The 20,987-nt window shown below is 42.1% G+C and overlaps 1 protein-coding gene across 11 annotated transcripts in view; it reads left to right on the forward strand.

The window, feature by feature from the left end:
• LOC129810813 (epidermal growth factor receptor substrate 15-like 1) overlaps nt 1–19,851 on the forward strand; it is a 34,962-nt gene extending 15,111 nt beyond the window's left edge. For 3 of the 11 annotated variants that reach the window (XM_055861726.1, XM_055861731.1, XM_055861727.1), the window contains 7 exons: nt 204–361; nt 473–545; nt 2,049–2,203; nt 2,430–2,523; nt 9,683–9,703; nt 13,563–13,741; nt 16,164–19,851. In XM_055861726.1, coding sequence (XP_055717701.1) covers nt 204–361; nt 473–545; nt 2,049–2,203; nt 2,430–2,523; nt 9,683–9,703; nt 13,563–13,741; nt 16,164–16,310 — 827 coding nt within the window. In that variant the 3' untranslated portion in view covers nt 16,311–19,851. Of the gene's footprint in view, nt 1–203; nt 362–472; nt 546–2,048; nt 2,204–2,429; nt 2,524–9,682; nt 13,369–13,562; nt 15,810–16,163 lie in introns of those variants that run through there. The other 8 variants (XM_055861728.1, XM_055861735.1, XM_055861730.1 and 5 more) reach the window with 7 other exon arrangements.
• The last annotated feature ends 1,136 nt before the right edge of the window (nt 19,852–20,987 follow it).

Consider the following 20,987-nt stretch of genomic DNA (forward strand, 5'->3'; position numbering starts at 1 on the left):
ATGATATGATTCCTACTGAAGAGGTTAACCAAATTGGACTTGCATTATCTCAGCTACTACATGACTTACGGTCCGGATGCTCCAGTCTACAGTGAACCTAATTCACATCGCGTCCCTATGCGAAGGATAGGGTACCGTCAGACTAGCCTATGTGAAGGGAAGGTCAAGTCTGATCCACAGCCTGCTACACTGAGCTGTCCTAGATCTCTCTCACCACCCAGACCCCTTTGGGGGGGACCCATTCAAAGAGACGGACCCCTTCAAGGCTTCGTCGGAAGACTTCTTCAGGAAGACCACTGTCAAGGCTGACCCCTTCAGCACCCCCGACCCCTTCAGTAAAAGTGCCACGCTCCCCACCAAGGTACTGTGGCACTTTCTGACCCTTGGAATGTGTTTGTATATATTTATATTAAACTCAGTTTCTAAATGGGTGTATATGTATGTAACTGTTTCTTTCTGCTTGTTCTTGAAGACTAGCCACTTTACAACCAGTGCAGACCCTTTCATATCCATTAGCCCAAAATCCACCAGAGGCCCAGGACCAGGTACTTGCTCAAATGTCTTTCTCCTATTCTTCTACCCCCCCTCATCTCCCTTTCTCAGGCATGACTTGTAAAAGTCAGATTTTTGTATTCAGAGAGAAGGGTTTGTTTCAGTTGCACAATGCATTTGTTTTCTTTTCACACCTTTTTTGGCCAAGCCTGCTGTTTTGACTATATTGGCCTATAGGCCTGTGGGCTGGTGAGCTGTCTTAACAGCAGAGCAGGTGTCAAATAGCTGTGAAAAGAGTTCCCATGTTTAACATCCGTTTTCAATCATTGAATCCTTGTTTTTCTCACATCTTTAGGCCTAGTGTAGGTCTCAGTAAAAAAAAAAATCTCCCATAATGCCAGGAAGTGTGGTGGTTAACAAATATCAGTGTTCAAAGACATCAATGCCTCAGATAGAATTTGTATGGATAAGATGGGTCAAATGATGACCCTGAACGGTTTTAAGATTGGGAAACAGTTGAGGTTCTTGTGTGATGTTATATATATATTTTTTTACGAAGGTTCCCATTCTAAGCAGCACATGGATCACTTAAAATTAACTTGAAATAGTCCCAGTAAAAACAGGAGATGCGTTGTGGCTTGGGCCCAGAGGATGGCTTGTGGCATCTGAAATAGCCCAGAGAGGCCTTGGACAAGGCAATCTGTAACTGTCTAAGTGTGTAAGTACTGTAGCTTAGAGAGGCCTTGGACAGGGCAATCTGTAACTGTGTAAGGGTGGAAATACTGTAGCCTAGAGAGGCCTTGGACAGGGCAATCTGCAACTGTGTAAGTGTGTAGGTCCCATTCTCAATCAACTCTTCATTTCTACCGGGTGGCACAAGAAAGTCCTCTCTTTATTTTCCCTAGGAAATTGCTGTAATCCATATAAACACATTACGCCATGCAGTATTGAAGTCCCATAACCATGCTAGAACACTGGGTTGACTGTGGCAGTTAGATGTTTGGGCTCCCGAGTGGCGCAGCGGTCTAAGGCACTGCGTCTCAGTGTAAGAGGCACACTACTTTGATTCCAGGCTGTATCACATCCAGATGTGATTGGGAGTCCCATAGGGCAGTGCACAATTGGCCCAGCGTTGGCCGGGTTAGAATTTGTTCTTAACTGACTTGCCTAGTTAAATAACGTTTAAATGTAAAAACAATGTACATGTAAAAATGTTTGTAGGATCAGGTTTTCATGTTTGTTTGCCTATTACAATTATGAGCTGAGAGAAAAGGTGTCACGCCAACTACTTCAAATGATCTCTTTTTTTCACCAGCTCATTTTGTCTAGCCTATTTTCAAGCTTCTGATTTTTCTTGACTGAAACTGTACAGGGTTTATATACACTCAGGAGTCAAACAGTGAAACCTTGATGCAACAGTGTGCCAACCTTAGAGCAATGACTCTGGAAGCACAGCTCATATCAGTCATGTATCATGGAGAATCCTTTTGAATATTTGTGTATTTGTTCTCGATAACCTACACATCCTTGAATGTTTCATGTTGACATTTTCTCAGATCCCTTTGGCACGCTCGACCCCTTTGGAAGCAGTACTGCCTTTGGAAGCAGTAACAGCTCATTTGGCAGTAACAGTGGGTTCGCAGACTTCAGCCAAATGTCAAAGGTCAGAGACCCGATGGAAGGAAGAGGAGACTTTCCAGAATACCAGCAGGTACTTCTACCAAGGACTATGAACTGTATAGCATCTATTCGTTCAGTAGACTGCATATTTCCTACCCAGGGGTGCACAAAGGACCGTTTGTATTTTTTTCTAATTTCCTGATTCATCGTCTTCAATGCACATACATCAGTCTTGATATGAGTTGGCACTTGACAGTTGTGAAATGTCTGTCTGTCTCTCCCTCTCTCTCCCGCCGTCCTTTCCTCCCCCTCTCCAGTCTGGGTTCGTGGACGACCCCTTCAGTAGGAAGCAGGACGGCCCAGCTCTGCCGCCCAAGAAGAGCATTCCACCCAGACCCAAACCACCCAGTGGTGAGTAAGGCCCGAGGGAAAACAGGGAGAAGTGGAGGGGGGAGTAAGTGGGAGACTAGAGATGGAGAGTGATTGTACAAGAAAGAGAGAGACAGAGAGACGAAGAGAATTGTTGTGCCACAGAGAGACAGAGAACGAGAAACAGAGAGAGGGAAAGGAGATATTTTTTTTAATGAGGGGGAGGTAGTGTGTTAACCAAGGACATATAATGCCACCAACCTAGGTTTCACTATGAATAATACAACGCTCTGCACAACTGGGTGATTCAGCTACCACTTTCACTGTGCCATGTCATCATATAGATTCATTTACTATTTTACATGAATTATTGTAGCAGCATTACTCTTTGCAATATAGGTCCGTTTCATTTTACAGATGTAGGATCTTATTTTGAGCCAGTTTGCTACAGCAGAAAAATAATCCTGCAGCAACAGAAATTTTAATTATTATGTGGATTATAATGAAAGGGAATGGAAACACTAGGCTTTAGAACACCAGCTACAGTGGGGCAAAAAAGTATTTAGTCAGCCACCAATTGTGCAAGTTCTCCCACTTAAAAAGATGAGAGAGGCCTGTAATTTTCATCATAGGTACACTTCAACTATGACAGACAAAATGAGAATAAAACATCCAGAAAATCACATTGTAGGATTTTTTAGGAATTTATTTGCAAATTATGGTGGAAAATAAGTATTTGGTCACCTACAAACAAGCAAGATTTCTGGCTCTCACAGACCTGTAACTTCTTCTTTAAGAGGCTCCTCTGTCCTCCACTCGTTACCGGTATTAATGGCACCTGTTTGAACTTGTTAAAAAAAAAAAAAGACACCTGTCCACAACCTCAAACAGTCACACTCCAAACTCCACTATGGCCAAGACCAAAGAGCTGTCAAAGGACACCAGAAACAAAATTGTAGACCTGCACCAGGCTGGGAAGACTGAATCTGCAATAGGTAAGCATCTTGGTTTGAAGAAATCAACTGTGGGAGCAATTATTAGGAAATGGAAGACATACAAGACCACTGATAATCTCCCTCGATCTGGGGCTCCACGCAAGATCTCACTCCGTGGGGTCAAAATGATCACAAGAACGGTGAGCAAAAATCCCAGAACCACACGGGGGGACCTAGTGAATGACCTGCAGAGAGCTGGGACCAAAGTAACAAAGCCTACCATCAGTAACACACTACGCCGCCAGGGACTCAAATCCTGCAGTGCCAGACGTGTCCCCCTGCTTAAGCCAGTACATGTCCAGGCCCGTCTGAAGTTTGCTAGAGATCATTTGGATGATCCAGAAGAAGATTGGGAGAATGTCATATGGTCAGATGAAACCAAAATAGAACTTTTTGGTAAAAACTCAACTCGTCGTGTTTGGAGGACAAAGAATGCTGAGTTGCATCCAAAGAACACCATACCTACTGTGAAGCATGGGGGTGGAAACATCATGCTTTTGGGGCTGTTTTTCTGCAAAGGGACCAGGACGACTGATCCGTGTAAAGGAAAGAATGAATGGGGCCATGTATCGTGAGATTTTGAGTGAAAACCTCCTTCCATCAGCAAGGGCATTGAAGATGAAACGTGGCTGGGTCTTTCAGCATGACAATGATCCCAAACACACCGCCCGGGCAACGAAGGAGTGGCTTCGTAAGAAGCATTTCAAGGTCCTGGAGTGGCCTAGCCAGTCTCCAGATCTCAACCCCATAGAAAATCTTTGGAGGGAGTTGAAAGTCCGTGTTGCCCAGCAACAGCCCCAAAACATCACTGCTCTAGAGGAGATCTGCATGGAGGAATGGGCCAAAATATCAGCAACAGTGTGTGAAAACCTTGTGAAGACTTACAGAAAACGTTTGACCTCTGTCATTGCCAACAAAGGGTATATAACAAAGTATTGAGATAAACTTTTGTTATTGACCAAATACTTATTTTCCACCATAATTTGCAAAAAATTCATTAAAAATCCTACAATGTGATTTTCTGGATTTTTTTTTCTCATTTTGTCTGTCATAGTTGAAGTGTACCTATGATGAAAATTACAGGCCTCTCTCATCTTTTTAACTCGGAGAACTTGCACAATTGGTGGCTGACTAAATACTTTTTTGCCCCACTGTAACTGTACCTCGCCATATTGGCATTGCTGCATCATCGGTAGGAGAGTTTTAGAATTTCTGAATTTACTGAGACGATCGCCTCTGCATACATTAATGAGCATACTTTGCAGGTTTCAAACCATATACATGTATGAAAACATGGTACATATTTTGAAAGATAAGAAACGGCCCTTTCAAATGACATTTAATAGAACCACATCAATCAATCAAATCGTAATCAGTCAAGAAAAAGCACCTGGTTTGTGTATCATAAACTTTTTTTTGTAACGTGTACGCTAAGAATTGGAAAGCAAGTACAGGGAGGGATTTAAAAAAAAATAAAAATAATGATGAACATGTAAAAAACAAGAAACACGAGTAGTGTACAGACATGAAACCTACAGACAGAAACAGAGTCAATAACACCTGAGGAAAGAACCAACGAGAGTGACAGATACAGGGGAGGTAATCAGGAAAGTGATGGAGTCCATGAGTGTCATGATGAGTGTCATGATGCACAGGTGCACGTAATGATGGTGGGAGGTGTGCGTAATGCTGAGACAGCTGGCGACGTCGAGCGCCGGAGTGGGGGAGTGGGTGTAACCGTGACATTTTTCTCAAACAACTGCCATTTACACAACTTCCTAATGAAGATAGAGAAAAACTTAGAGCATATTGAGTTTTCCTTATTTTATAAGGATTGATCATCTGAGTTACAGCCATTTTAGTCATCGGAAGTATTTTTCTAGAATTCTATGGAATGTTCTGTGATCGGACACTTTCAATAACAATAACTTTATTGAAAGAATAAGGTTAGGGTAATACATTGTCTCATTCAAGCCTGAAAAAGGCGCAAGTTACATCATACTCTCACATTCCACTAGGCCTATAGCCTAATACACAAAGAGTCAGGATGGGAACAAATTAAAAGCATGCAAGGAAGGGAAAATGACCAGTGACACTCTGATCTACTTGGTGAAGACTAAGAGACCCATTACTAGTACTTACAGTTGAAGTCGGAGGTTTACATACACCTTAGCCAAATACATTTAAACTCCGTTTAAACTCAATTCCTTACATTTAATCCTAGTAAGAATTCCCTGTGTTGGGTCAGTTAGGATCACCACTTTATTTTAAGAATGTGAAATGTCAGAATAATAGTAGAGAGAATGATTTATTTCAGCTTTTATTTCTTTCATCACATTCCCAGTAGGTCAGAAGTTTACATACACTCAATTAGTATTTGGTACCATTGCCTTTAAATTGTTTAACTTGGATCAAATGTTTCGGGTAGCCTTCCACAAGCTTCCCACAATAACTTGGATGAATTTTGGCCCATTCTTCCTGACAGAGCTGGTGTGACTGAGTCAGATTTGTAGGCCTCCTTGCTCACACACACTTTTTCAGTTCTGCCAACAAATGTTCTATAGGATTGAGGTCAGGTCTTTGTGATGGTCACTCCAATACCTTGACTTTGTTGTACCTAGGCCATTTTGCCACAACTTTGGAAGTATGCTTGGGGTCATTGTCCATTTGGAAGACCCATTTGAGACCAAGCATTAACTTCCTGACTGATGTCTTGAAATGTTGCTTCTATATATCCACGTAATTGTCCTTCCTTGTGATGCCATCTATTTTGTGACGTGCACCAGTCCCTCCTGTAGCGAAGCACCCCTACAACATGATGCTGCCACCCCCGTTCTTCACGGTTGGGATGGTGTTCTTCGGCTTGCAAGCATCCCCCTTTTTACTCCATACGTAACGATGGTCATTATGGCCAAACAGTTCTATTTTTGTTTAATCAGATCAGAGGACATTTCTCCAAAAAGTATGATCTTTGTCCCCATGTGCAGTTGCGAACCGTAGTCTGATTTTTAATGGCGGTTTTGGAGCAGTGGCTTCTTCCTTGCTGAGTTGCCTTTCAGGTTATGTCGATATAGGACTCGTTTTACTGTGGATATAGATACTTTTGTACCTGTTTCCTCCAGAATCTTCACAAGGTCCTTTGCTGTTGTTCTGGGATTGATTTGCACTTTTTGCACCAAAGTACGTTCATCTCTAGGAGACAGAACACGTCTCCTTCCTGAGTGGTATGACGGCTGCATGGTCTCATGGTGTTTATACTTGCGTACTATTGTTTGTACAGATGAACGTGGTACCTTTAGGCGTTTGGAAATTGCTCCCAAGGATGAACCAGACTTGTGGAGATCTACAAAAATTTTTCTGAGGTCTTGGCTGATTTCTTTTGATTTTCCCATGATGTCAAGCAAAGAGGCACTGAGTTTTAAGGAAAGCCTTGAAATACATCCACAGGTACACACCCCCAATTGACTCAAATGATGTCAATTAGCCTATCAGAAGCTTCTAAAGCCATGACATCATTTTCTTGAATTTTCCAAGCTGTTTAAAGGCACAGTCAACTTAGTGTATGTAAACTTCTGACCCACTGGAATTGTGATACAGTGAATTATAAGAGAAATCTGTCTGTAAACAATTTTTGGAAGATTTACTTGTGTCATGCACAAAGTAGATGTCCTAACCGACTTGCCAAAACTATAGTTACACCAGGAACGCACAATCCTTCCATCAGTGCTCAGACTGTCCCCAATAGGCTGAGAGAGGCTGGACTGAGGGCTTGTAGGCCTGTTGTAAGACAGGTCCTCACCAGACATCACTGGCAACAACGTCGCCTATGGGCACAAATCCACTGTCGCTGGACCAGACAGGACTGGCAAAAAGTGCTCTTCACTGACGAGTCGCGGTTTTGTCTCACCAGGAGTGATGGTCGGATTTGCGTTTATCGTCGAAGGAATGAGCGTTACACCGAGGCCTGTACTCTGGAGCGGGATCGATTTGGAGGTGGAGGGTCCGTCATGGTCTGGGGCGGTGTGTCACAGCATCATCGGACTGAGCTTGTTGTCATTGCAGGCAATCTCAACGCTGTGCGTTACAGGGAAGACATCCTCCTCCCTCATGTGGTACCCTTCCTGCAGGCCCATCCTGACATGACCCTCCAGCATGACAATGCCACCAGCCATACTGCTCGTCCTGTGCGTGATTTCCTGCAAGACAGGAATGTCAGTGTTCTGCCATGGCCAGCGAAGAGCCCGGAACTCAATCCCATTGAGCACGTTTGGGACCTGTTGGATTGGAGGGTGAGGGTGAGGGTTAGGGCCATTCCCCTCAGAAATGTCTGGGAACTTGCAGGTGCCTTGGTGGAAGTGTGGGGTAACATCTCACAGCAAGAACTGGCAAATCTGGTGCAGTCCACGAGGAGGAGATGCACTGCAGTTCTTAATGCAGCTGGTGGCCACACCAGATACTGACTGTTACTTTTGATTTTGTCTCTCCCATTGTTCAGGGACACATTATTCCATTTCTGTTAGTCACATGTCTGTGGAACTTGTTCAGTTTATGTCTCAGTTGTTGAATCTTGTTATGTTCATTCAAATATTTACACATGTTAAGTTTGCTGGAAATTATCGCAGTTGACTGTGAGAGGACACTTTTTTTTTTTCTGAGTTTATGTGTCATGTGAGGATGAGGATGTGATTTCCCCGCAGCCCTGTTTGCAGCCTCAGCAGCATGTTCTCCAGTCTCTCCAGCCCCTGTCTATCCTTGCCACCGTGGTGGCAGCTATTGACTGCCTGGTGCACAGGAGACATGTCTATAATGTCAATCATCTCAAAAAGGTCTGAGCACTGACAGTCCACCACAGTGTCCTGCAAACAGAGACAGAGAGAGGGAGAGTATTTAAAATATCAAATTTATAGGCCTATTAGTATATAACAATAATACATCATTGACAGTTACTTTCCAGTCAAAAAGCTTGTTTGAGAGGCAGCAGCATCACGTGGTGGCTCCAACTTCCTCTGGCTCCTCCATTTCAATGTCATCCTCTTTGTCCTCGTCTTCCCCAAGTAGCGATGAACCTCTGCAAATAAAAAAGGGTATCATGACTGGAAGGGAATTGTACAAGTTATCAATCGGCTTGTAAGGTGACAAAGTTATATTTTATTATCCAAAGTTTTTCACTCACATTTGAGAAAACGTAAAATAACTGAAATAATATTATAATGTATGCCTGTAAGTAGCAAAGAACCAGGATAATTTACCAAGCCGACTACCAATCTGAGCTTTCAAAAGTTATTAAAGCTAGCTATGGGGTTAGGCTTCAGGCTTAGTTACATTCATTCTTGCAATCAACAGCCAGAAGGCTTTCTATTTTTAGGAATCATAGCTATCACAGATATAAAGACTCATAATATATCAAAGATACCTAGCTATGTAGTTTGCTAGCTAGCTAATAATTACTGTAGCTACCTAGCTATATGGGGATCGTAACTCCTGCAGCAGCCCTCTATTCTGCCTGGCTGGCTAGCTAAATCTAATCCCTAGCCAGTTTGTTTTAGCTAGGTCTAGCTCATATCTAATGATAAATGCTCTTCTATTTTATTTTGTACAGTTATCAATGAAAACATTTACATCAAAAAGACAAGACAAGCGAAGAGCTAAATCAGGTAGGCTAGCTAGTTACCTTGCCTCGTTTTGGCCTCCCGGTGGCAGCATTCACTTTCAGTCTCCATGATAAAACTCAATTCTCTCACTTCTAGTAACAGTCGTTACTATGGCAATTCAAGATGGAGCTACCCATACCTCTAACAAACGTTGTTCAGATCAAATTACTTTAAAATAGAGATGTTTCTATGTTACAAGCATGTTTGTTATGAGTGGATTGAATACATCACTTTGCTCAGCTTAACTTCCTGAAGTGTTTCCATTCCCCTTTAATTGACATTTTTGTAGGGGTTGATACATTTTCCGTTAGGGCAAATCAAGTCTGAAATTTCTAAGTGGGAATTACAAACTTTAGAATCCTTTTTATAACTCAAATACACTACACGTTTGTATTTCCTTTTGTGCAGGAAAATTCTCAGCAACTAAAGTGATCAAATTATGATCCGACATCTGTGTTATAGAATTGCAATTGTTTACTATCCCTTTGTCTTTTCCCCTCTGTGGTCTTTGTCACCTCACTGTAAGTGTTCCCCTCTTTTGTTTTGTTCTTCTAGTGAAACACACAGAAGAACGTTGTGAGTATGGATGGCATGGCTTATCATCACATACAGTGCATTCGGAAAGTATTCAGGCCCCTTGACTTTTTCCACATTTGTTTTGTTACAGCCTTATTCTAAAATGGATGAAATAGTTTTTCCCCTCATAAGAGGGAACACACAGTACCCCATAATGACAATGCAAAAACAGGTATATGACATTTACATAAGTATTCAGACCTTTACTCAGTACTTTGTTGAAGCACCTTTGGCAGCGATTACAGCTTTGAGTCTTCTTGGGTATAACGCCACAAGCTTGGCACACCTGTTATTGGGGAGTTAATCCCATTCTTCTCTGCAGATCCTCTCAAACTCTGTCAGGTTGGATGGGGAGCGTCGCTGCACAGCTATTTTCAGGTCTCTCCAGAGATGTTCGACCGGGTTCAAGTCCGGGCTCTGGCTGGGCCACTCAAGGACATTCCGAGACTTGTCCCGAAGCTACTCCCGCATTGTCTTGGCTGTGTGCTTAGGGTCGTTGTCCTGTTGGAAGGTGAACCTTCGCGCCAGTCTGAGGTCCTGAGCGCTCTGGAGCAGGTTTTCCTCAAGGATCTCTCTGTACTTTCTGCTCCGTTCATCTTCCCCTCAATCCTGACTAGTCTCCCAGTCCCTGCCGCTGAAAAACATCCCACAGCATGATGCTCTCACCGCCATACTTCACCGTAGGGATGGTGCCAGGTTTCCTCCAGACGTGACGCTTGACATTCAGGCCAAAGAGTTCCATCTTGGTTTCATCAGACCAGAGAATCTTGCTTTGCATGGTCTGAGAGTCCTTCAGGTGCTTTTTGGCAAACTCCAAGCGGGCTGTCGTGTGCCTGTTACTGAGGAGTGGCTTCCGACTGGCCGCTCTACCATGAAGGCCTGATTGGTGGAGTGCTGCGGAGATGGTTGTCCTTCTGGAAGGTTCTCCCATCTCCACACAGAAACTCTGGAGCTCTGTCAGAGTGACCATCGGGCTCTTGGGCGGCCAGCTCTAGGAAGAGTCTTGGTGGTTCCAAACTTCTTCCATTTAAGAATGATAGAGGCCACTGCGTTCTTGGGAACCTTCAATGCTGCAGAAGGTTTTTGGTACCCTTCCCCAGATCTGTGCCTCGACACAATCCTGTCTCGGGAGCTCTACGGACAATTCCTTCAACCTCATTGCTTGGTTTTTGCGCTGATATGCACTGTCAACTGTGGGACCTTATATAGACAGTTGTGTGCCTTTCCAAATCATGTTCAATCAATTGAATTTACCACAGGTGGACTCAAATCAAGTTTTAGAAACATCTCAAGGATGATCAATACAAACAGGATACACCTGAGCTCAATTTCAAGTCTCATAGCAAAGGGTCTGAATACTTACGTGAATAAGGTATTTCAGTTTTTTATTTGTAATACATTTGCAAACATTTCTTAAAACCTGTTGTTGCTTTGTCATTATGGGGTATTGTGTCTAGATTGATGACGAAAATAAATGTTATAATAAGGCTGTAACGTAACAAAATGTGGGAAAAGGGGTCTGAATACTGTATCTTCTGACTGTTAGAACATAGTTCACTAGAAGCTGTTGTAAGGGACCTGTATAATCTTTGAAGCCTAAACTCAGCTGGTGTTGCCTTCTTACCTCTGCATGATAAAAGTAGAATATGCTAGTCATAGATCAAACATCAATGCTCGCTGCAGCTCAGAAACATTGTTTTTGACTGGCCTGAAAACCCCTTTTTTTCCTCCACCGTGAGCTCTACTAGGTTGTAAACAGGAAAGGCACTTCATGGGTACAGATACGTTCATCATCTCTGCCAAACAAGTGTCCTTTTCATTCTCCTTTTGAAGATGGAATCAACAGAACAGTTTTGCAGTTGCCTATGCAGTAACTCTGCTCAACGTAGAAGCAACTCAAGGTGCTTTTTAGCCATAAAGTTACTGAGTGAAAGTCTTATTTCACCATTTAAACCTCACGAAGGAAGTTCAATGGGCCACGATAATCAAGATTTCACCACCTATTATTATTAAAGCGGCCCCGCTTTATGGTAAAACCATGTATGCAATATGCAGTGTAATTTCACTGTAGCCTAGGTACACTGTACACATTAGAGCATAGTAGTCACAACTTTGATGCATGTGTGTTTGTATGCTTACTTACTTTTCCATTAGATTTCTAAAAAATATGTATGAATTGTCGCTGATCATCCCCTATCTGTAAAATCCTTGCCTGAGATTAGTGTTAGATGAGTAGAACTGTATGACTGTATGACTATTGCTTGAGAGCTCAACCCTGATGCCAGGCTGCAGTGAGAACACAGAGCAACATGCCTCAGGAATACACAGATGATCTGTGGTTGGCCATGCTGACACCAGATCACCCGATGTTCTCAGCTCCACCCTTCCCCACTTCCTCTGTTTCCACTGTGTGCACACACTCGGGTGAGCAGTGTGGCTTCTCTGGCGACCTCTTGCCCGACTCTGGTCACACTCTGTGCCCTGGCCAATGCCATATCTAAACTGCTTTCACACCTGGGTTTATGTATCCAAATTAGAGGGGTTGAGCAGAATTTGCAACAAGTGAAAGGTCACAACATAGAATGATAGTTTGATGTAGATATCTCAAATTTTTCTAGGTAGTTTCTGAATTCATTACATAGCAATACTTTACATTTGTGCTGCGAGATACAGTCAATCGTAAATAGGACATACGATCGATATATGTTACGAGAATAATATGATCAACTTTATTTGTGGGGCTCTGAGATGTGCCTTGTGCATCACATTGATAGACAGCATTGATAATGTGCTGGTATTTTGGAGCAGGGTGGAGCTGACGGTTTGTGGTGAAGAGTATGTGCCATTTACTGAAAGAGAGAAACTGATTGCCTGGCTGTTCAGTGGGCCTGTGAACTGCTAACCTTGGCAGGCCTGGTATAAATAACAGCTCGATTGACAACGTGGTTAACACCTTCAGAAGCAACAACAACCAGTAAGTACTACATTCCCACGGCCCACTGTCTCTGCCAGCAATGGCTGGCCTACAGAGAAACAGCTTGGAAACATCTCTACCATGTTAACATGGGCTTATTTTAGAGTAGTCTCGGTTCAGTTAAATCATTTATGTATTTAAGCTATGTGGAAATTAAGATAGAGAATACAATGAGTTGGCATAACTAAGGCCAGGAGTTTTTCCTGACGTTAACAGGTATAACTCTGGGCCATAGTTAGTTGTTCTTGGGCAGGTCATGTGGTCATTAAAAACTCCTGGCCCTAGGCATGTAGCATCTAGGCTTGACAAAAAACTCTAAAATCACCCACTGAGGAGGGATCTGATGAACTTGTGAACTGAATCCTGTGTTGGTTATGTGGGCATAAACTCTACCCATCTGCTCACCATAAAACCCAACATAAAAGAGAAAATAGCTCTCGCCATGTATTTTGATACTGGGTTTATGCAGTATATTGGCCCATGTCATTAAATGCGTGTTTAATTCATACCATGCTGGCATGTTGTTTCAGCACAATTTTGTATCTATGCATTGTTTGTGTGCTCTCTATTTAGTTTAAGTTGAGCTGCGTGTGGTTTTGGTGCACCACGAGTGTAGCTGAAACTGCTGTGGTTTTCAAAGCTTTTCATAATAGAATGCTCTATTTCTCGTGAGACGAGAAGTGGAGTTGGGGGGGGGGGGGGGCGGGCAGCATTTGTGGGGGTTGGAAGGCTGTAGCGAGCAGACGTCGATAAGGAAAAACGTCAAATTTCCGTGGTGACAGTGATCAAACCATCACCTTATAATTGTAGTTGACTTCATAACCACACACACTGTGGTCTCTTCTGCAGGGGAAATGACTGTCCCTACTGTCTTAATGTCCTTAGGTAAAAGCACCCCCGTCAACATGCCTGGAGGAGCGGGCGACTCGACCAAGCCCTGCGACCCCTTCCAGCCGTTCGGCAGTGACGTCATCGACCCCTTTAGTGGCAAAGATCCTTTTGCTCCATCTGCCTCAAGTAAAGCCTCTAAAGACTGTTCCTTGGGTTTTGCAGACTTCAGTTCTGTAAGTTGAGCTCAGTGATACTCTCTCTCTGTCCAGACCAGTCTTTATATACCTAGCCACTACCTCTGCTTAAGTTCCCACAACGTTACCTGAAGGATCTAGAGCGGAACTAACCACAAGGCCCTGGCTGTTTATCTACTCATCTTTCTGCGTCCTGGCATCCCATCAGACATCTATGTTAATCAATGACCTAACATCACTCCACACAAAGACCAGAGCCAGGCATCTTCCCACTCAGACCCATGGCAAATTAACCACCATGTAGGGTAACTGTTGGCTATGGCATAATCACTAGCAATACTGTTCATGATCACTGATCATCTGATCATCATTTTAATTAATTGTGTGATCCAACCCTACCTCATATCTAAGATGATGACTGAACTCCCACACATTTTTGCCGTCTAGCTGTTTTCTGAGTGTAAGCCTTTCAAAGGTTGCATAAGACTCACTTATCTATACTGTGTTATGATTTTGGTTATGGGGGTTCTCAACCTATGCTTTGTAGTTGGTTGCACACCACCTACAATGCATTCGGTATTGTGCAGTAAAGTGCAGAGCTGCATTGCAGAAGTGGTCCCCGGTGCTCGTGCAGGAAAGGGTGTCAGCCCTTTTTGTGGTTTGATGTGTACGCCGCGATTGGAACATAAAAAAAATCTATATCTATATTTTGCCATGTGGTTTGTTGTGTAGAATGCTAGAGGCTTCCCAAAACAAGCACAAATGAAAAGTATTATTTCCATCACCTCTTTAGCAGTCCAATAAGTGGATTCTGGCAGTGTGAAGTATTATTCAACTAGCCAGTCGGCGCTTTAAGGTTAGGGTTGAATAATCCAGCCAGTGTGGTGCTATGGCCTGGGCTGTCTGTCTAAACCAACCAATGGGTGTCTCACACAGTGTAGCCATAATCCAGGATGTATTCAGGATCTTCTTATCTGAATATTGACCTTTTCCATCTCAGCTCCCGGCTTTAGCATTCAGTCAGTCAGCCAGTCAGACAGTCACTCAGTAAGGCAGCCAGCCAGTCAGACAGACAGTCACTCAGTCGGTGCGTACCCTAGGCCAGGCTAGGCCGGAAAGGGGAGCCCATCCTGTGTGGTTTAGTGACTGACAGCTCCAAGCCACTGGTCTGGCTGTGGGATCTGTTGACACGGGAAGCAGTAGTATCACTACTCAGCTCTCAGTCCTGAGTTCTTACCCCTCAGGTCTATGTTGTGTGTCAGTCATGTATGTCCTACTAGTGTTTAGATACAGTATTAGTGTGTATCAGTGTTTTGTCTTTTCTTTAGGTTTAGTTTGCTTAATCTGTTTAGTGTTGGTCAGCTGCATGACATCGGTAGCATAGATCCTGCTTTACCATCTCTGACTTGTACCAAACTACTCCCAAAGTTGCCAAAACTATTTTAACAGAGTCAACTGCCCATACTTTATTTAAACTAAAGAGGTATTGTGTTCCACATTGAATATATTATTTAGAAAAATACCAGATGAACTTGGCCCCTGAATTGAATTATAAATATAGCTATTAAATGCCTCAATGGACTCTGTTCCATATTTATTTTGGTCAGCATGATTCCAAGAATTGAATGGCCTCATTTGACCCTGACATTTGAATCAGATCTAAGGATGGCAAAGCAGTATCTTAGAATGTGTGTGCGTTCTGATATGCATGGGAGAGTTCCTAGCTTGACTTCGGTTCGATCTCATACTACCACTTTAACAGTGAATCAAAAATGTCCTTCCCATTTTCTCTCTACATGTCGTCTTTGCATGTTGTTCAAATATGCTCTTAGTTTTAGCTCATTCATTTTCATTTGGGAAACGAACTGAAACGGTCCTCCATGTCGCCTTCTCATAGTTAGTTGTATCTTGTGGTGATGCTGTTTCATTGTGTGCTCGGTGTAAAATGGATGGTGTGATACACGATTAGTGAATTGTTTATTTGGTGTTTTGTAATTCATTTTTCTCTCGCAGGACCAGAAAAAGTTAAGGTAAGAATGTTTGATAACGCGGTCAAATTTAAAAGTGCTTTGTTTTGTATTTCGCTCACGTACTTAGGCTCTGAGCACAACCACTCAGGTTTAACAATAAGAAGCATCTTTCCTCCAACAGCAGAACACACATAAATTGAACATTAAAGTACCGATAGGGATAGGTCAGTTAGATTGTCTGTGCAGTGGGTATATTTTGTGTGTGTGTTGATGCTTTTGTGTATGTACATGATATGGTTATAATAGTAAACTACAGTCATCTATGTCCTCTTACGGTAGGTAGCCAGGCAGAAATGGAAGTTTACTCTTAATGTACAGGATAAGGTTCATTCAAATCTAATACTCTGACAAAACACCTCCTAATGTGTGTTTTGTACATGGTGTGACGGATGAATCCCTTGTTGAATGCCTCTCTCCTCTTCTCTCTGTAGTTTGGAAATGAGGCCCAGCAACTGGAGTGGGCGAAGCGAGAGAGTGAGCGAGCGGAGCGGGAGCGGCTGAAGAGACTCCGGCAGCAGGAGCAAGAGGACTTAGAGCTGGCCATCGCTCTCAGCAAGGCCGAGATGTCCCACGGGTGACCTGGACTGGACACACACAGACACACATACGTAGAGATATGCACAAATAGACAAACGCGCACATAGACATACTCTTACTAGCGTTACTAGTTCATAAACATATGCAGACACTCACACACACACGCATAACATATTCGTATACAACTCACAAACCGTACCCCACACACTGTGAAGGACCCATAGCTGGCCATTTCCCTCAGGGCCGATGTGCCCAAGACATGACCGCTTCCTCAACCACACACACACACACATACGCATGCAGACACACACCACCGCTACAACACACATACACACTCCACCTGCTACGCACACTCAGATACACACACCTCGCCACACATTCCCCAGACCGACAAACTCTCAAAGCAAAACAGAACTTTTGTTGTCGTCCTGGACCCTATGTGGAAACGGAACTGGGTTTTACTTTACGGTGGGAGGTTGGAGTGGGGGGTGGGAGCCAGCAATCACAATCTCTCTTACTGTTAATTAATTGATAGGTGGGGAGGGGAACGGATGATGACTCATGGTTTGTGAAGGAAGTGATGCACTGTTTAAATGCACTATAGAGGCTGGCTTAACATGTAAAGATGAGCAGAATATGTGTCTGTCTGGTGAGGGAGCATGGATCCCCTCACTTGACTGACAAGAGCTCTGACAGATGTGAAGAAGGGAATAGTTAAAGATTATGGCGGGATGCTTTTGAAGATCGAAACATTATTTTAGTATTGGTTTATTATGTGAATGTGGTGAGCCATGGGAGCAGTGCTGGGTGCTTCCCTGACTGGTTACTGCAAGTGTTGTGTGAGAGAGAGGTCTGCTTGGACCAGAACAAATTGTACAGATATATTTTCTTTCTCGCCGAGTGTGAGATAGTAGATGCATTGTTTTTTACAATATTTCAGTGCTTCTTCAGCGAACATAGGGAGAAGGAATCGATACTTAGTTGTGCCTCTTCTGACAGTTTAAGTAAGTTCAAAAGGCTGTGATTTACATCAAACAACCACAAAAACGACTAGATGAGGGAAATTCTTTAAACTTTTACTATGTTTTATTATAGAGCGTTTAATTGCAGATTTGTACGATTTTTATTTAATTTAATTACGTAATAAGTGTTATTTTATTATTTTATGTAGTATTTGTTAAAGGACTGAAACAATATTGTTAATTACAATTCTAGTTGTAAGAGCTGCAAATATGGATAAACCTGCAAGCACACCCTGCAGAGAGGTCAAAGAAAGTAAGAAATGGCCTGTGGTTTTCTTCGGCTAACCATCAATGATATGCAAATTCATTAGGTCACGTGAGTTTCACAGCTATAACGTGAATATTCAACGGTTTGCGGTACAGTGTGTCATAGTTTGTTACAACTTTGATTTTATTTTAGCCGCATTGTCTTTTACTTGATTTTCTTGCTGATGGTACTGCCACATTAAACCTGTGGTTCTTACTTCACTTTCAAACTTAAAGGGCAATTCCACCACTTTTCAATCTCATTTTCATTATCAACAGCGCAATACCAGTGTCTACATATGTAAAAACGGCACTACAGATGAAATAAGTTATGATGAACATCACAGGGTGGTGAAAGTGCACGCCACGGTGATCTTGATGCTCCTTTCCAATAAATATTGAGGTTCTTATTCTGGTGACATATTGATCGATGCTTGTCTGCCGTTTGACAAATAAAAATATTCTCGCTGTTATCCATAATAATCTCATCATGTAAACTAGCCTACCCACATTGTATCTGCGAGCTGTTGGCTAGCGCTCTCGTGCCAAGACCAGAGTGGGAAAATTAGCTATTTAACGCAACAGTTTTTGTGACAAAACTATCGGAAGAGTTGAAAATGAGATGGAAACACATTCAACTTTTTATTCAGTACACTTAAAATGAAAAACTACATTTTGTGTGCATTACGTGCTGACTTTTGTCCACAACAAGTCCGTTTGGTGGAAACATACCCCTAGTGGGAAAATGCGCGTATTTTCTTTTCATTCAAATCTGTCGCCAATTGGATGGAAACCTAGCTACAGAGAAGCATTTTTAGGACCTTCTTATCTTTTTAACTACAGATCATAGAAACGTGTCCTTTTCACATATGTAGACACTGGTATGGTGCTGAACATAATGAATATGAGGTTGAAAAGTGGCAGAATTGCCCTTTAAGCTTTGAATTGAACTGAATAGAGATGATGATAATAGTAGCTCATATGAAAATGACAGTTGCACTCATTGCCCCTTTGTTTTATGTTCTCCTGTTGTATTGAACTATATGTGTCCTACTGTACATGTGTCCATTACCTTTAATAAGCTTCCATGTAATGCCATTGTTGTCCCCTACTATTGGAGTAGTCTGAGTGAAAAGACCTATCCTGAGCCATATGTTGTGAAAATGTATTATTAAAGCTACGTTCCCCTTTGGGTTGGGGAAGGACATGATTTAAGTTACAATTCCGTGGTATGGACCATTAACACTGCCACTAGGTGGAAATTGCAACCATCTCTCCCTGATATTTATTTGTTTATGTTTACATATCAAACTTCTTTGCTGTAGTGGTTACAACAGTGTAATAATATTCTATGAGAAGAACCTGTTCTGGTACAGATCTGACCTTTAACCGGGCTGCTGTATATAGCTGAGGTAACCTGTGGTCGTCTGCATTCAGCCCTACCTGTGGTGTTTTAATCACAGGTCAGACGCCCGAAGCTTGGAATTCCAACACTCCCGCCCTTACCCAGAATGCTCTGTGTCAGAACCCTTGTAATGTGTCCTCGGGTTAGGGGAAATCCACAGTGAGGGTGCTTGGTTGGCCGTAGACCAGGCCACAGCTCTCTGTTCATTGGTAAATTCATGCCGCTTTTTATACCTTAAAAATCCATCCATCCTTTCTTACTCCATTCTTTGAAGTTATCATTGATCTGTCAATATAGGATTGGTGAAAGAAAGGGTTCCATGATGTATCTCAATCACCCATCTAATCATGTCAGATTAGGGAGGCAGGATGGAAGGATGCATTTTGAGAGTATTGAAACAGGTCCCAAGTGTTCTCTCATCCACTACCTAGTGTTCTCTACGTACTTACCACTCATGCTGTATTTTGTCTTTGATACCACCATTGTGCAATAGATTTTAATTCTTATTATCTCGTTGTTCGGGTGTTCGAGTTTGATCATGTGTATAGGGATACATGCAGAGGCCTGTATATCTATTGTACAAGCCAAACAGATTGTAGAGGGCTTTTCTTTTGGTTTTCTGACAACTGATCTGACTTCTAAAGCTTGGTGCATTCCTTTTCCATTTGGCCTGCCTTTGACTGTCCCTTTATAGATGAAAATAAGAAATAATCCAGCTGTCTTTCTGCATTGTATAAGATGTATACAAACTGTATATTATGTCTGTTATATTTGTTTCATGAGAAGTGGAAAAATGTGTGTAACTTTAAACAGGATATATGCAAAAATACAAACGCTTGGATTTATTTGAAATGCTAATCCCCTGTACATGGTCATTGTTTACTAGAATAAACATTTCAGTTAAATGAATAGGTCTCGGGTTTGTGTTTTTTTCTCTTAATTTCATTGATTTTACTTTTGTACTTATATTAGGACATCACATTTAATTTCACAATGTTTTATAGAGTATATCATATGATTCGTAATCTTAATACAAATGCAGAAATAGATACCCCTGTCTGTCTAGGCTCTGTTCAAAATCTCATTTGTGTTCATTTGAACCAGTATACATACCATACAGGTAGTGGAAATTGTGTTTTTTCTTAGTATGAATCTGAAGGATTCCATCAGTGCCGCAAGGTTTTGTAGTGATTCCTATGTTGTTGAATCTTTGTTGGTCCGTGGTGTGTAATGAGGAGCAAAGAGATGCTGCACTTGACACATTTATGAAATTGCTTATTCCAGTTACTAATAAACATGCACCCATTAAGAAAATGACTGTAAAAACTGTTAAATCCCCGTGGATTGATGAGGAATTAAAAAATTGTATGGTTGAGAGGGATGAGGCAAAAGGAATGGCAAATAAGTCTGGCTGCACAACCGATTGGCAAACGTACTGTAAATTGAGAAATCATGTGACTAAATTGAATAAAAAGAAGAAACTACACTATGAAACAAAGATAAATGACATGAAGAATGATAGTAAAAAGCTTTGTAGCATCTTAAATTACATTTACAAAAGGCAAACTCAGCTCCATCACTCATTGAATCAGATGGCTGATTCAGAGGTGAACAAATTATTGTTGTCTATCAACAATGACAAGCCACCGGGGTCTGACAACTTGGATGGAAAATTAATGAGGATAATATCGGATGATATTGCCACTCATATTTGCCATATTTTCAATTTAAGCCTATTAGAAAGTGTGTGCCCCCAGGCTTGGAGGGAAGCAAAGGTCATTCCACTACCTAAGAATAATTTAAAAAACTTTACTGTCTCAAATAGCCGACCAAACAGCCTGTTACCAACCCTTAGTAAATTTTTGGGAAAAATGGTGTTTGACCAGATACAATGCTATTTTACAGTAAACAAACTTTCAGCATGCTTATAGGGAAAGACATTCAACAAGCACAGCACATACACAAATGACTGATGATTGGCTGAGAGAAATTGATCATAAAAATATTGTAGGGGCTGTTTTGTTAGCCTTCAGTGCGGTTTTTGA

Source organism: Salvelinus fontinalis, chromosome 14 (assembly GCF_029448725.1).
Source record: "Salvelinus fontinalis isolate EN_2023a chromosome 14, ASM2944872v1, whole genome shotgun sequence".
Taxonomy (NCBI): Eukaryota; Metazoa; Chordata; class Actinopteri; order Salmoniformes; family Salmonidae; genus Salvelinus; species Salvelinus fontinalis.